Source organism: Nansenia antarctica (assembly GCF_963989245.1).
Source record: "Nansenia antarctica genome assembly, chromosome: 17".
Lineage (NCBI taxonomy): Eukaryota > Metazoa > Chordata > Actinopteri > Argentiniformes > Microstomatidae > Nansenia > Nansenia antarctica.
Genome location: NC_137687.1, coordinates 20,304,446 through 20,319,960, shown reverse-complemented (window position 1 = coordinate 20,319,960; position 15,515 = coordinate 20,304,446). Strand labels below are relative to the sequence as shown.

The window sequence follows — 15,515 nt, the reverse complement described above, 5'->3', positions numbered from 1 at the left end:
ACAATGAAAATTGCGGAATTTTCGTCAACAACGACAACAAATTATCATAATCATAACATATCAAAATGATCATAACCGGCTCTTGGACGTAATAAAAATGGAGACTCACACAATGTAAAGGGGAAGTAAGAATATTAATTTCAGTTGGGCCACGGTTCGGTATGAACCTCGGTTTTTGGGTCACGGTTCACGGTTCGTGTTTTAAAAAATAAAATAATGCTACTATTTATTTACAAACTGTTACTTTATTTTGCTTATACTTATGGAACTTTAACATTTAGACACATTCCAGAATATGACTGGTATATTCTAAATATATATAAACAAAAAACACTTTCAAATGTAAAAAAAATACATAAACACTTTCAAATGTGACGTGTTGTGGATTGGAACTACGGATCATAAGCTTTCAAATGATGTGTCATACATTGAAATACGAAAAAAGATGAAGTTAGAGTCATTTGAATGTTAGACGTCAGGCACATATAGGGTTAACCTCTTTGTAATGAAACCGGAAGCAAACGCTGCTAGCGGCTAACAAAACACAGCGCTACGAGCGCATTTTAAGCGCATATAGGACTCGAACTTTCTGTTCACTGTTTTCATTCCCTCATCGCTTATACACATACGTTTGACTGCGCATGACAGTAGTTCAGCATTTTAGTCTTTTAGTCGCACTGGTGCGATTGAATGTATTTCAATAGTCGCACAGAAATATATTCACTCGCAAATGCGACCAAAACAGTCGCACTGTCGAGCCCTGGTGTGTGTGTGTGTGTCTGTGTCTGTGTGTGTCTGTGTGTGTGAGAGAGAGAGAGAGAGAGAGAGAGAGAGAGAGAGAGAGAGAGTTTGCTTGCTTGCCTTTTCTAGTTTTAATAACGTTTGTGTAGTTTGAGCTGTAGCAGGATCCCCACTGGGCATTCAGAGCTAACAGGGTGAGGAGAGATATTGCACACCCACAGCCAAGCTCCAGCCTGACAGTCACAGATCCAAGTAAATCCACTTATTTACCCAGATCCTCAGTAAACAGTGTTAGAACGCTGTGCGGAACAGGACCGCTGTGCTCAGCGGACGACAGGGATGCAATGCAGCAACGCCTAGTGATGTTGAAGCGATTAATCTTACATAAGGCATCTCGTTGTTAGGTTGTAGGTTCAAGTCCCCCACTGATAGCACAGCTGTAGTCATCGAAACTCTGATAAGGATGACAGCGGTGATAGTGATAGAAGTCATCTACAACCCTACAAGAGCATCTTTAGGTCGGTTCTTTTGTGGAATCAGTAAACAACCGTCGCTCCAGTGCTTCCTGCTCAGTATGCCCTGTGACTCTCCTCCATCTCTCACTGGCATTCAAAGAGAGATGGAGAAAAGAGAAATAGAAAAAAAAGACCACCCCCCCCTATCAAACTGAAGACAGCTGATCTGCATCTCTGTGGGTTCCCTCCCCATCTTAAGCTCCCAACCCTGTGTGCACATTCCCTTTTCAGATGTGCTTCTGAACTGATGACTGCCACTAACCACCCCCCGCCCCCCCCCATCTCCTTTCCCAACAGAGCTCATTAAACCAGCCTTTGTTTCATGGCTTTATAGTGTGTTCTTAATTCAAACACAAGGCTGTCTTGAAGAAGGCTGAGAAGCGAGGGAGGACACACACACACACACACACACACACACATCTGCATCCGTTTCAACAGAGAGATAAAGAAAGAAAGGGCAAAAGTTGAGACGGAGAAACTAAACAAAAACAACCAAACAAACAACTTGTTCTGTCTGTCCTGCTGAGCTTGGTGTTAGTGCCAGCGCACCACCTGACTGGAGGGTCACACCCTTCTATAGAACCACCAATCAGAAAACAGCAGGTTGGAAAGTGGTTCTTGTCAACAGATGGGCCACATGTCGGGAGTTCCGTAGGAGGGAATCTCTTTCTGGAAAGCCCATTATGACTGTCTGACTGTCCGGGTCAGGTTCTGACCTTGAATAATGTTCTGTTGAAGGTTACCCTACACTTCCCCTACCTGACTGAACTTTTTAGCTGCACTTTTTCAACAGGGAGAATTTCGACTGGCCCGACCTCATTGAACACTGACGAATAGTTCTCGCCGCGACTGTAGGCCGTAGGCGGTTGCGCCTAATGATATGCTGTGTAATGGTGTGTTGACGGCTCTCCTGCCCTGTTGTGGGCCCAGCAGGAGGCTCCCAGTTGGGTCATATTTTATAGGTCTTCTGTCTTTACTGCATACGTTCTCTGACTAATGCTCTATAAATGCTTATAGTCCACTTTGGCTCTGGCTGCCCAGCCGCTCCCAGAGGAGCCATCATAGCCATCGTTATTCTGACTGCGTCTCTCCACCCACCATAAGGCTAGCTCCTTATACAGCCCAGCCCCCCCCCCCCCCCCTCCTGCTGAGACAGAGAGAGCGTTAACAGGCAGGAGGAACTTTACAATGAATTAACCAAAGACTAACCGGTAATTAACCAAACACACACACATCTCTCTCCCACAGTTCTCTGTATCACTTTTAATCTCCCAAAGAAAGCCGTGTGATGTTTTACTACATGTGTAAGCCCACAGGGAGGCGTCATAAAACAGTACGCTCAGCTTTTTAATTGGTAAGTCGGACGTCACGGTTGGTGCCTGAATGCAATCGTGCTCTATTAAAGCCCACTATCACAGTGTTCTGTGGATTAGAGAAGCAGAGGGAGGAAAATCATTTCATGTTTCAATAACCTTCGTAGACAGATAGTCTCTGACCTCTTGAGCTTCAGAAGTACGTAGGTGCCGCCTGATTGCCCCAATGATCCAGGACAGGCTCGGAATCGGATTAAAATGGAACAAATTCTCTCCCTGCCTGTTTTAAGGGCACGGCCTTAAGACCTGCATATGATGGGGGTGATAATAATTTTGTCTTGATGAGAATTCATAAACAGGGAGGCAGCAGAGGAACCCACCTATAACTGATTCTCTTTGTCTGCTAATCCTGCTCTTTGAGACGGGGAGAGAGAACATTAGCTGGATTTAATAGAATAAGGGCTTGTTAAGATGGTTCATGAAGCCTTTTTTTCGTGCTGATCGCTACGTACATTTAAAAAAAAAAAAAGAGCATAATTGTAGGCTTAATTGAATTCATTCAGTTGTTCTGAAATGTTCTTACATTTTCCTTGTTTTTCATGGCCTAGGGTGGTCCAGTGGTCTAACTCCATGGCCCTACACTGCATGCATTATGCCAAACGGCATTGGTTTGAATCCTGATCACCCTCCTCTTTCCTGTCTTTCTTTACTCCTCACTTTCCTGTCTTTCTTTACTTTCTCTATTCAATAAAATGAAAAATATAAGAGTGGGATTGCCCCACTCAAAAAACAACAACAATGTTTTATTATAATATATTTTTTTACTTGTTTTCAGCCCTGTAATTCTGTTATACCTTTTCATTGTCAGTCAATGTGTCACCTCACACTGTGACTCCTCGTTTCCCTGTTGAATTCCCTTGTCTACATCTTATTTTGAGGGATCCCGTTTTCCCCAGATTCATGGTCCTCTATTTATACAGTGGCACTGTGCCTGAATATGGCCACCCTGTCAGAATGTGATGAAAAGGTTATCTTCCCTCTGTCCCTGGATGGGTTGTTATGGGTTGTTTATCAGTTTCATCCTTTTGTTCTCGCTGCATAGATTAGGCCCAGCCTGTATGGTGGTGGTGACACTCTGGCAGCTGTTCAGATGGTGGTGGTGACCAGGGTTTCCGTTAGAAAACAATTGTGCTGGTCAACGTGTCCGGGAAGATTTCAATTTACCGGACAAACGTGAGATATTCCGGTCATCATATTCAAATATAATATCGCTGTTTGTCGCGGTGATTAGCTGTTGTGTAGCCTATATATGCCGTTTAATGTCTATTTCTCATCCGATACGATTAGATGCGAGCTATATAATAAATATAATATAGGCTTTCATGATTCGCATGCGCGCTATGCCATGTCCAGCGCTGAACGCGCCACAATGTCAACGGAGTCGCTGTGGCGGTGCCCTCACTCAAGACACAATCTGGAGCCTTAACTGCTTTCAGTAGCTCAGTCAGTCCCACATACTGATGACATGCGATGCCATTTTTTGCCATGTGAAATGCAACTTGTAGCTGAGAGTGCAGCTTATTGTTAGCCGTTTCATTAGCCTGCTCACAGTGGCCTGACCGCCGATATGTGGTCACTGCACCGCCTGTGATCAGTGAGAGCCGACATTCTCATATTCGTTGCTCCTCTCGTGAATCCGTTATTCCTCCCCGATTTTTTGCACGGTGAGCAAAACATTTTCCTTCCCCATCTAAACGCAGCCAGGGGAAATTTTCTTTCCATTTAACTCGGAACCGTCGAGCCGCCTCCATCTCTTTACAGTCAGACTTCTCCTCAGACTCATTGTAGCTTGGTTTCATGAAGTAATTGTTAAGCTTACTTTGTCTTGCCATGTGTACCTCTCGCTCGCTATGGTGCACTTTGAGCTGCAACGTTTGCAGGTTAAAAGCGCTAGCCTATACAAATACAAGTTATTATTATGGTGGCCCGCTGCGCAGGGTTGCCAGATGGGCCGGGTTATCGCCGAATGGGCTACTGGGTTTAGCGGTAATAGACTGGTTAGTTAGGCTGTATTGTCAATCCCATCTGGCAACCCTGCCGCCGCTGTTTCGCATAGGCTAGCCTAGCCTACACATTAGCAGTCATCATCATGCCGGCGTCAAATCATATCATAATAAAAGAAATATATACCCTATATATTCGTCTTTTTTAAATATAGAAGGAATCAGAATGTGAACTTTAGCGAATTGTATTCAAATTGTGCTTAGAGGGAATTATTTTCACCGGACATTATGACCGAAGAGATTTCAATTTGTCGGACTTCAACACATTTTACCGGACAAAGACCGGTAATTACCCGTTAACGGAAACCCTGGTGGTGACACTCTGGCAGCTGTTCAGATGGTGGTGGTGACACTCTGGCAGCTGTTCAGATGGTGGTGGTGACACTCTGGCAGCTGTTCAGGTGGTGGTGGTGACACTCTGGCAGCTGTTCAGGTGGTGGTGGTGACACTCTGGCAGCTGTTCAGGTGGTGGTGGTGACACTCTGGCAGCTGTTCAGATGGTGGTGGTGACACTCTGGCAGCTGTTCAGGTGGTGGTGGTGACACTCTGGCAGCTGTTCAGATGGTGGTGACACTCTGGCAGCTGTTCAGATGGTGGTGGTGACACTCTGGCAGCTGTTCAGATGGTGGTGGTGACACTCTGGCAGCTGTTCAGGTGGTGGTGGTGACACTCTGGCAGCTGTTCAGATGGTGGTGACACTCTGGCAGCTGTTCAGGTGGTGGTGGTGACACTCTGGCAGCTGTTCAGGTGGTGGTGGTGACACTGGCAGCTCGTGTGCAGAGCTGTTCAGATGGTGGTGGTGACACTCGATGGCTCGTCACAGTAGTCTGATTATGCTATGAGCTAGGGCTGTTACGATTCGTCGACGTCGTCGACGTAATCGACTACGTCAATACGTCGACTTGCGTAATGTGCGTCGGTGCGTCGTAAATAAACAAAATGGCTGCGACCAGTGCAAACATGGAGGCAGAGCCGGCAGCTAAAAGACTTCGCCCACGATCGTCCAAAGTGTGGGAGTACTTTACAAAAAAAGAAAACAATGTGGTGGTCTGTAAACTGTGCAGAAATGAAATGGCCTATCACAGCAGTACGTCTGCAATGAACGAGCACCTCAAGCGAAAGCATCCTGGACCTCTTTGTGAAGACAGCCGCAAGATAGCACCACCGTAAGTCACCGTTGTATTTCTGTTCACTTTTCCGGCCGTGTATGAGTGAAAAATGGATAGCTACTAGCTAATGTTACACAAGCAATGTAGCTCACCACAGTTTGTATGTCTTGTCTTCTGGTGTTAGTAACGTTAGCTATGTAGCTGGCTAGCTACGGTAGCCTATTGTCATTGTGGTGCTCGCACCTACTGTACGTTATCTAGCTCGTAGCTCGCATGCTACGTTAGCATCAATTTAGCTAATCATAACATAGCAGCGAGAGTAACGTTAGCTAGCTATGTAGCTACTAGCTAGCTATGTGTTGTGGTGATGGACAGACTTCTAAATGGCCATGTTGGCATTCAAGTTGGCTAAACATAGCAGTGAGGTGGAAATTAAGGGGCCGACACATAATATTTTTTATTTATATCGTTAGGCTAATCGATAAATTAGTCGTTAGACTAATCGACTAACTGAAAAAATTATCGCTAGATTAATCGTTAGAAAAATAGTCGTTTGGGACAGCCCTACTATGAGCCCTCCTCATCACCTTGCTGCTGGGAGCATTACTGGAGTTAGTTACTGTAGTTAGTTACTGTAGTTAGTTACTGTAGTTAGTTTGTAGTTAGTTTGTTAGTTTGTAGTTAGTTACTGTAGTTAGTTTGTAGTTAGTTACTGGAGTTAGTTACTGGAGTTAGTTTGTAGTTAGTTTGTTAGTTTGTAGTTAGTTACTGTAGTTAGTTTGTTAGTTTGTAGTTAGTTACTGGAGTTAGTTACTGTAGTTAGTTTGTAGTTAGTTTGTTAGTTTGTAGTTAGTTACTGTAGTTAGTTTGCTAGTTTGTAGTTAGTTACTGTAGTTAGTTTGTAGTTAGTTACTGGAGTTAGTTACTGTAGTTAGTTTGTAGTTAGTTACTGTAGTTAGTTTGTAGTTAGTTACTGTAGTTAGTTTGTTAGTTTGTAGTTAGTTACTGTAGTTAGTTTGTAGTTAGTTACTGTAGTTAGTTTGTTAATTTGTAGTTAGTTACTGTAGTTAGTTTGTTAGTTTATTGTTAGTTACTGTAGTTAGTTACTGGAGTTAGTTTGTAGTTAGTTACTGTAGTTAGTTTGTTAGTTTGTAGTTAGTTACTGCATTTAGTTTGTTAGTTTGTAGTTAGTTACTGTAGTTAGTTTGTTAGTTTGTAGTTAGTTACTGTAGTTACTTTGTTAGTTTATAGTTCGTTACTGGAGTTAGTTTGTAGTTAGTTACTGTAGTTAGTTTGTAGTTAGTTACTGTAGTTAGTTTGTAGTTAGTTACTGTAGTTAGTTTGCTAGTTTGTAGTTAGTTACTGTAGTTAGTTTGTTAGTTTGTAGTTAGTTACTGTAGTTAGTTACTGTCGTTAGTTTGTTAGTTTGTAGTTAGTTACTGGAGTTAGTTACTGTAGTTAGTTACTGTAGTTAGTTTGTTAGTTTGTAGTTAGTTACTGGAGTTAGTTTGTTAGTTTGTAGTTAGTTACTGTAGTTAGTTACTGTAGTTAGGTTGAAGGGGAAGTGGATTCATCCAATACGATTAGGGCCAGGAGGCTTTCCTTCTGGCCATGGTAACCTGACAAGGACAAATTCTGGCCCGGGCCCTAGTTGTCGGCCTTAATTGGTCTTTAGTAGGGATGGGACGGAATAGTCGATTAATCATTCCCGAGGGTCAAACTCGATTTTCAACATTTGGACCGTTACATTTTTTTCCCCATTCAAATAAACACAACTTAACGGACAGAACTAATGTCGGTTCTGTAGCACTATTAGTTGTTGTTTTTGACAAACCTGCAGCAAAAAAACTACTGCCCTAATTGGTGCCCTAAAGTTTAACTACTCCCCAACATAGAGGCTAAAGATATGCTTTAGTACCTGGTTCCATTTCGAAAAACCAGTACCTTGCGTCTTGAAAAGATACATGCTGAATGCTCAGAATCCGTTCGCAATGCTTTAGCCAAAACTGAATCGAGTAGCTATCACCACAGACAAATACAATTCCATTTAATCTTTATCCATGGCATTTATTTTTTTGGTGTTTTGATTTCGGGGAGGCTATAGCTTGACTATTGGTAAACATTGTAATTGGAAATGGCTGGATATACAAAATGCGTGCACAGCTCAAATGCGTGTGCAGGGTATTAGCAGCAGGCCTTTTTCTGTTCTGCATTCCTGTTATGTATGTGAACATTCATGAGGATTAATACCAGAAGAAATGAGATTTTTCACTGTTAAAAGTAGTTTTTTTGCGTTTAAGATATTATGTGATTTCTTGTCGATGATCCATCGATTACCGTAATCGTTCATACCACCCACTGATTAATCAACCATATTAATCAACCATACTAAAAATGTTTAGTTATGCACATCCCTTGTCTTTAGTCTGTGTTTTTTAACGTGAAGCTTCAGACATACCAACTCTATGGCCTAAGTAAGTACACTGAACAAAAATATAAAAGCAACACTTTTTGCTCCAATTTTTCAAGAGTTGAAATCAAAGACCTAAGACCTAAGACAACAGATGTCGCACATTTTGAGCAAGCATTAGGAAAAGTCTTAGGTCTTTCACAAGGTCAACTCGTGAAACATTGGGGCAAAAACAAAAGTGTTGCATTTACATTTTTGTTCAGTGTATGTTTGGACAAAGCTCCATATCGGACCAAAGTGATGAAGAGAAGAAGCTTTTGGTCTACTGTTGTGACTAGATTTAGTCGTGTGTGAGTGTGCGTGCGTGCGTGCCTACTAGGGGTGTAAATCACCAGCTTCATCACGATACGATATTATATCGATTTGTTTGTATGACGATACAATGTTTGACGATATCACAATGTCAGTCACGATACGATTTCGATTCGATTCGATTCAAGATCGATATGACGATATGATCGATATGACGTGATATCATATGCCAATCTAACACAATTATCCACTCACAAAAACAACTAGAATATTATTTGACCATTTTATTTGTGAGCTCTTCCAGGTATCCAGCATTTAAATCATATTGTATTATACAGTATTCTTCTGTTACAAAAAGAAAAATAGACCCATTCACTAGTCTCACAAACCTACAGTATATTTGTGCAATAATAATAAATAATAATAAAATAATAATAAATAATAAGTGCAAATGCAGTACAGTGCAGTACATCTTATATACATTCTTCTTAACCAAAATAAGTTAAGTATATCCTCCAGTGTTATATAATAAGTATATCCTCCAGTGTTCTTCTTTGGGAGGTTTTTCTTCAAAAAAACTAACTGATCAACATGTTCAGGACAAACACTACGCTCTGAACGCAGGTCAGGATAATTTTTAATATAGGGCCATCCATCACACTTCCTCTAGGAAGCACTGATCTGATATGATGTGTTGATTGGTGAAAGGTAAGGCTATGCTTGGACAGTCATGTTAGATCACTGATTACGGGAGTAATGATTTACCTGTAGATTTTATCAATAGGAATTTCAGGAAGGAAATCAATAGGAAGTTCAGGTTTATCCAATGAAATTGGACAAGCAAACCGGAGTAAAGTAAGTAAGGTCCAACCTGCAGCCTTTGCCCATTCATAAGACAGATGCTTTGTTACAGACCAGAGCATTGACCAATCACAGTCGGCTAGACTAGAGCATTGACCAATCACAGTCGGCCGTGGGCGGGCTTGGCAGTCGCAGCTAAAACCGCTTCGCTGTTCTCCGCCGCAGTCACAAAATGCAGAACACACAGTGTGCAGCGCTCTTTGACTTTGTAATTTGCCGCTGCTAGTCGCGCGCTGCACGGAAATGGTGACAGTCACGCAGAATGTGCCATTTCAAAATAAAGGTGTATCTTTAAGATGACGATATAGATCGATATTTTTACATTGCATCGATGTAATCAGATCGTTAGTCAATGAATCGATGCATCGATGTGAATCGATGTATCGTTACACCCCTAGTGCCTACCTGCCTGCCTGCTTTACTATGTGTGTTCCCTTCTGGCAGATGTCTATTAAGCTGAAGCAGTGACTCGTGGAGGAGTTGGATTTAAAAGTTTATTTTACTCTCTGGAAAAGCCTCATAACTCCTCTGGCCAATCGATGGCGAAGCCTTGTTAATAGAGAGACTTTTTCCTCTCTCTTCCCCCCTCTGAAGCCATGCTGGAGAGATAAGACAGGACTTTCTCTCTGCTTCCCATTTGACCCAATTTATCACTCCGAGATAAACCAAAACAAATCAGAGGAAGAGCTGCTCTCTACTCTACTCCTTTGTCTGTCTGTCCGCCTGTCAGTCTGTCTCTGATCCTCTTTTCTCCTCCCTCAGCTCCTCCCTTATTCTCTTCTACTTGGAAGCTTAGAGATATCTGATCTCCAAATATTGATTGGTGCTCTGCTCTTTGTACATGTCTCCAATAACTCAGACCGGCCTCACTCATTCACATGAGGCCCACACATACTTTGGTACGGCTTGCATGTCCATATCGATGTCACATATCACACATGTGCTCTCTTTCTCTCTTACCCACCGTGTAGATCGTTCATGATCAGCTTTTCAAAAGAACCAAACACTCCCTCGCCACACACACACACACACACACACACACACATTCATTCATTCACACTTGCTCAAAGGAGTCTCTCTCTTTTTCTCTCTCTCTCACACACACACACACACACACAATGATGGGTTCAGCCACTGTGGTTGCGCGGCCCTGTAATTGGATGAGGGAAATCCTGTTAGGAGGCTTTAGGCCCTGGGCTGCAGCCTAGCAGTCGATGCCTCCAGTGTCTCCAGTCAGTCACCCCCCGGCCTCGGGGGCCGACCTGTACCCTGGCTCCTGGCCTGCATTCTCCATCCACTTCACAGAGCCTGTTCTCCCGGGTAAAGGTGACGGGCCTCTCTGAGCTTCAGTAGAGAAAGAGGCATCATGGAATCCTGGTTTTCGAGAGGCTCTCTAAGCTGTCCAGCTGTTAGCTGCCTCAAGGGCAGAGGTCTGGGTTTAAGGACTGAGGAAGTTGAAAGCATGTCTTAAGTAGTCAAAAAGGGATTTTTTTGGTTTGCTTTTTCATCAACTCTCCAGTGAAGAAGGATGGTTGGAGGTGAAGAAGGATGGTTGGAGGTCTTCTTTCTGGTCAAGCTGGGAAATTGTTCGCCGGGATGGAGCCTAGATCGCTAGAAAGTTATTAAAATTGAAAAGCTATGATTTATTTGGACTCTTTCTTACCCTTTGTGCCTTTTTCTCTCCCCCTCCCTCCTCTCCTCCTCTGTGACTAACAATTCCCTGTCTGTCTGAGCTGTTATGGATGGACAGGCTTTGCACACAGGCTGCATTTAGTAAAGACTCCTCTTAGTAAGCCAGGGTTGGTTGAGGACAGACATCTAGCATGGAAAACAACATAAAACAAGCATTAATGGAACCTCATTGACTCTCTTGTATATCAATATACCAGAATCCATGGCTCCTCTTCATACATATACCGGTATGCAGGGTTGGTTGAGGACAGACATCGAGCTTTGAAAAAACAGCATAAAACAAGAACCTCATTTACTCTTTTATATCAAAATACCAATATCCACCGCTCTGCTTCATAAATATATGCAATGCCCTCAAAACACTATATTGTTTTTGTATAAGTACACTTCTCAAGTCTGGTAGCCGTTCTTAAAATTGGATATGCGATTGTTCTGTCCCGTGTGTGCGTCTGTGTGTATGTGCGTCTGTGTGTACGTACAGGTCTGGTACAGAAGGTGGACCAGAGACTGCCCGTGGCTAACGAGTACCTGCTCCTATCGGGCGGCGCCAGAGAAGGAGTGTTAGACCTGAACCCAGAGGACCTAGGAGACTACGCCAAGGGGGCAGACTTCGACCTGGACTTCACGCTCCTCGTGCCCGCGCTCAAACTCCACGACCGCAACCAGCCTGTCACCCTGGACATGCGCCACTCCGCCCCCTGCCACTCCTGGCTCAGCCTGCGCCTGTGCGACCCAAACACCCTGGCGCGCTGGCGTGTCTGCTGCCAGGAGGAGAACGGCATGCCCTCTGAGGTGGAAGACGAATACGAGGAGGAGGAGGAGGACGGAGGTAAAGCTTCTATCCCTCCCTCCCTCCAGTCCCCCCAGTCCCTAGACGGCTGCTACTTCTCCCCGGCGCTGGTGGCTGACTGGTTCTGGAGCGTGGTGGGGGAGGCGGTGGAGGAGCTGAGGCGCAGCCCCCAGAGAGGGATCCCCGTCATGGAGCGCCTGGAGAGGAACGGGCCCCTGACCACCCTGATCCTGACGGCGGGGTCCAGCAGGGTGCTGTACGACCTGCTGCCCGTGGTCTCCTTCAGGGGCTGGCCCGCCGTGGCCCAGGGCTGGCTCACCGCCAACCACTTCTGGGACGGGAAGATCACGGAGGAGGAGGCCATCTCTGGGTTCTACCTGCTGCCCTGCTGCGCCCCCATGGGGGGGAGGCCCGACAGAGAGTGGAGGCTGGCCTTCTCCCGTAGCGAGGTAGGCGGCTCGTCAGCTTGGTCGTTTGAACGAATGACAGGGTTCCCACGGGTCCTTGAAATCCTTGAAAGTTTGTGAATTTGAGAAAAATAAATCAAGGTCTTAAAAGTTTTTGAAAATAGACATGGGTCATTGAAAGTGCTTGAATTCCCCTCTCTCTCTCTCTCTCTCTCTCTCTCTCTCTCTCCAAAAAAAAACACCTAACCCTTTTTTACTTAGCTTGTCAACTAGTTCTGTTTCAAACTATGCCTTGTTGGGTCCTTGAATTTGAGGGAATTGAGTCTTGAAGGTGCTTGAAAGGTGCTTGAATTCGATGTTTCAGAAGGTGTGGGAACCCTGGAATGAATGAATTAATGAATCTTTATTTCGAACATGATTTAAAAAATGAATAACTAATAACGAAAAGTACAAATCACTGTTCGAAAGGGAGTAGGATGAAGCCTAAGCTTAGCATGTCCTACCCCTATCCCTCACTTCCAAGTGAGAACAATAATACTTCAATTATATTTTCCATTAATTAATACATAAATTACAGTATCCACAGTACTGATAATTTTCCATTCTTAATATTGAAACAACACAAAGTAAATAAATAACAAACATCAGTATCCGCAATGTAATACAAAAGAAAAAGACCAAGAAAACCGCAGCTTAGAATCCAGAAGACTAACAATAGTCACCTTCCCTTTCCTCATTTTGGTAGTTAGCGAATATCATTCCTTTATACATTTTTTAAAATAGAGCCATATTTCTGCTTTCCTTCATTTTTTCATCTAGCCCATTCCACACGGTAACTCCATATAATGATATACACCTTCTCCTGAGTTTGGTAATAATAATAATAATAATAATAATAATACATTTTATTTGTAATGCACTTTACATAAAGAAATCTCAAAGTGATTAAAAACAAGAAGAAAGATAAACAAATAAAACAATAAACATTTTCAATTAAAAAAGGCTAATAAAAGGCTCTATTGGTGCGAGCATAACCGTTGTTAAAGTTGCAGTTACCTCTCAAATGATATCCCTTATCCCTCTCTATAAATAATTTTGGAATGTTACCTGGGAGTTCATGAGTCTTTGCTTTATACATTAACTGTGGCAGTTTACATTTTAATAAGTCCAGAAACTTTAAGGCATTTGACATTAGGAACAAGTTATTTGTATGTTTGTGCATCGGCTGGCTCCTCTTTTGTTTAAATGATTATACCAATCCAATGGAAGAGGAGTTCGATCTGACCTCGCTAGCATGGCTGGCTAATATAGACTTCATGGTTAAAGTAATCATCAATTTGATCTGTGTTTGAAGTATAACTTGTCCATCACATCTCCAGGTGCAGCTAAAGAAGTGCATCCCCTTCCCCATGGCCCAGGCCTTCCAGGCAGCCAAGGCCGTCCTCTCCCGGATCTTGGCCCGCCCTCGCACCGGCCTCAGCCCCTACCACCTCCGCACCCTCCTCTTCTGGGCTTGCGACCGCCTGCCCCCCGCCTACCTCTCCTGCCCCGACAACGACACGCCCGCCCGCCTCCTCCTCGGCCTCCTCGACGACCTGGCCCACTGCATCCTGGGAAAGAGCTGCCCCAACTACTTCCTGCCGCAGTGCAACATGCTGGAGCACCTGTCGGACAGCCAGGCCCTGCTGGTGGCCAGGAAGCTAGCCCACGTGCGCTCCGACCCGACAGAGCACCTCCGCGCCGCCCTGGACCAAGCCCGGCAGGCCGGCCAGCTGAAGAAGGAGGCGGCGGAGGGCACCAACGGGCACGGGGCGGGCTCCCCCGGTCACCGGCCCTCCAACGGCATCATCTCCCCTTCGGACGACAAGCTGGCGCAGAGGCTGCAGCAGCTGGTGACTGAGAACCCTGGGAAGTCTATATCCGTGTTCCTCAACCCCGACGACGTCACACGGCCACACTTCCGCATCGACGACAAGTTCTACTGACCCCCTAACGCTCGCCTAACCGAAGGTACGCCGGTGACACACGGGCCAGACAGGCTCGAGAGGCGGAACTCTGCCACGCCTTTCTGAATCCCTACTGCCCAACCTGAAGCTAACGTGATGCTAACTCTAACAAGTGGACGCTGCTGTAAGACACCTTACCAAAAACACACATACACTATGTATACACTCCCAAAAGGAGCCACGAGGCTAACCCCTGAGATATCAGACACCAGAGATATCACACACCAGAGATATCACACACCAGAGATATCACACACCAGAGATATCAGACCCCAGAGATATCACACACCAGAGATATCACACACCAGAGATATCACACACCAGAGATATCAGACCCCAGAGATATCACACACCAGAGATATCACACACCAGAGATATCACACACCAGAGATATCAGACACCAGAGATATCAGATACCAGAGATATCACACACCAGAGATATCACACACCAGAGATATCACACACCAGAGATATCACACACCAGAGATATCAGACCCCAGAGATATCACACACCAGAGATATCACACACCAGAGATATCACACACCAGAGATATCACACACCAGAGATATCACACACCAGAGATATCACACACCAGAGATATCACACACCAGAGATATCAGATACCAGAGATATCACACACCAGAGATATCACACACCAGAGATATCACACACCAGAGATATCACACACCAGAGATATCAGATACCAGAGATATCACACACCAGAGATATCAGACCCCAGAGATATCACACACCAGAGATATCACACACCAGAGATATCAGACCCCAGAGATATCACACACCAGAGATATCACACACCAGAGATATCACACACCAGAGATATCACACACCAGAGATATCACACACCAGAGATATCAGACACCAGAGATATCAGACCCCAGAGATATCAGACCCCGATGAATAAAGGTCAAGCCGTTACCACGAGGACGGCAGCGGAGCTTAACAAGCTTGCTCTAACTAAACTCTAAGACTTTTTGGCTGGTGCTACGAAGGAAACACTCGCTTTAGAAAGTGGAAAGCTTCCATAGAGGAGGACACTTCTCGTCTGCACACTACTGAGGAAAAAAGAAAAAAAATATCACCTCAAATACTGAATTTTCCCCCTTTTCTGCCCTTCATGTGGTCTTTTCTGCCCTTCATGTGGTTGTTGAGTAAGAAATAGAGGTTCACGGTCGGTTCTGATGTAACTGAATGTAATTTGGTGTGGGGAAATGTCTTTGAACAAAGAGTCTTTATTCTCTCTTTCTAGAATTCTGTTTATCCTTCTGTTTGCCTCC

The 15,515-nt window shown here is 44.3% G+C and overlaps 1 protein-coding gene across 1 annotated transcript; it reads left to right on the top strand.

Annotated features, from left to right (window-relative positions):
- Positions 1 to 10,538: 10,538 nt before the first annotated feature.
- On the top strand, positions 10,539 to 14,198 carry tmem102 (transmembrane protein 102; the record flags this gene model as incomplete). Its single annotated transcript, XM_080547382.1, has 3 exons — positions 10,539 to 10,644; positions 11,498 to 12,255; positions 13,593 to 14,198. 3 exons carry the CDS (start codon positions 10,539 to 10,541, stop codon positions 14,196 to 14,198), a joined length of 1,470 nt encoding a protein of 489 aa, XP_080403508.1.
- Positions 14,199 to 15,515: the final 1,317 nt, after the last annotated feature.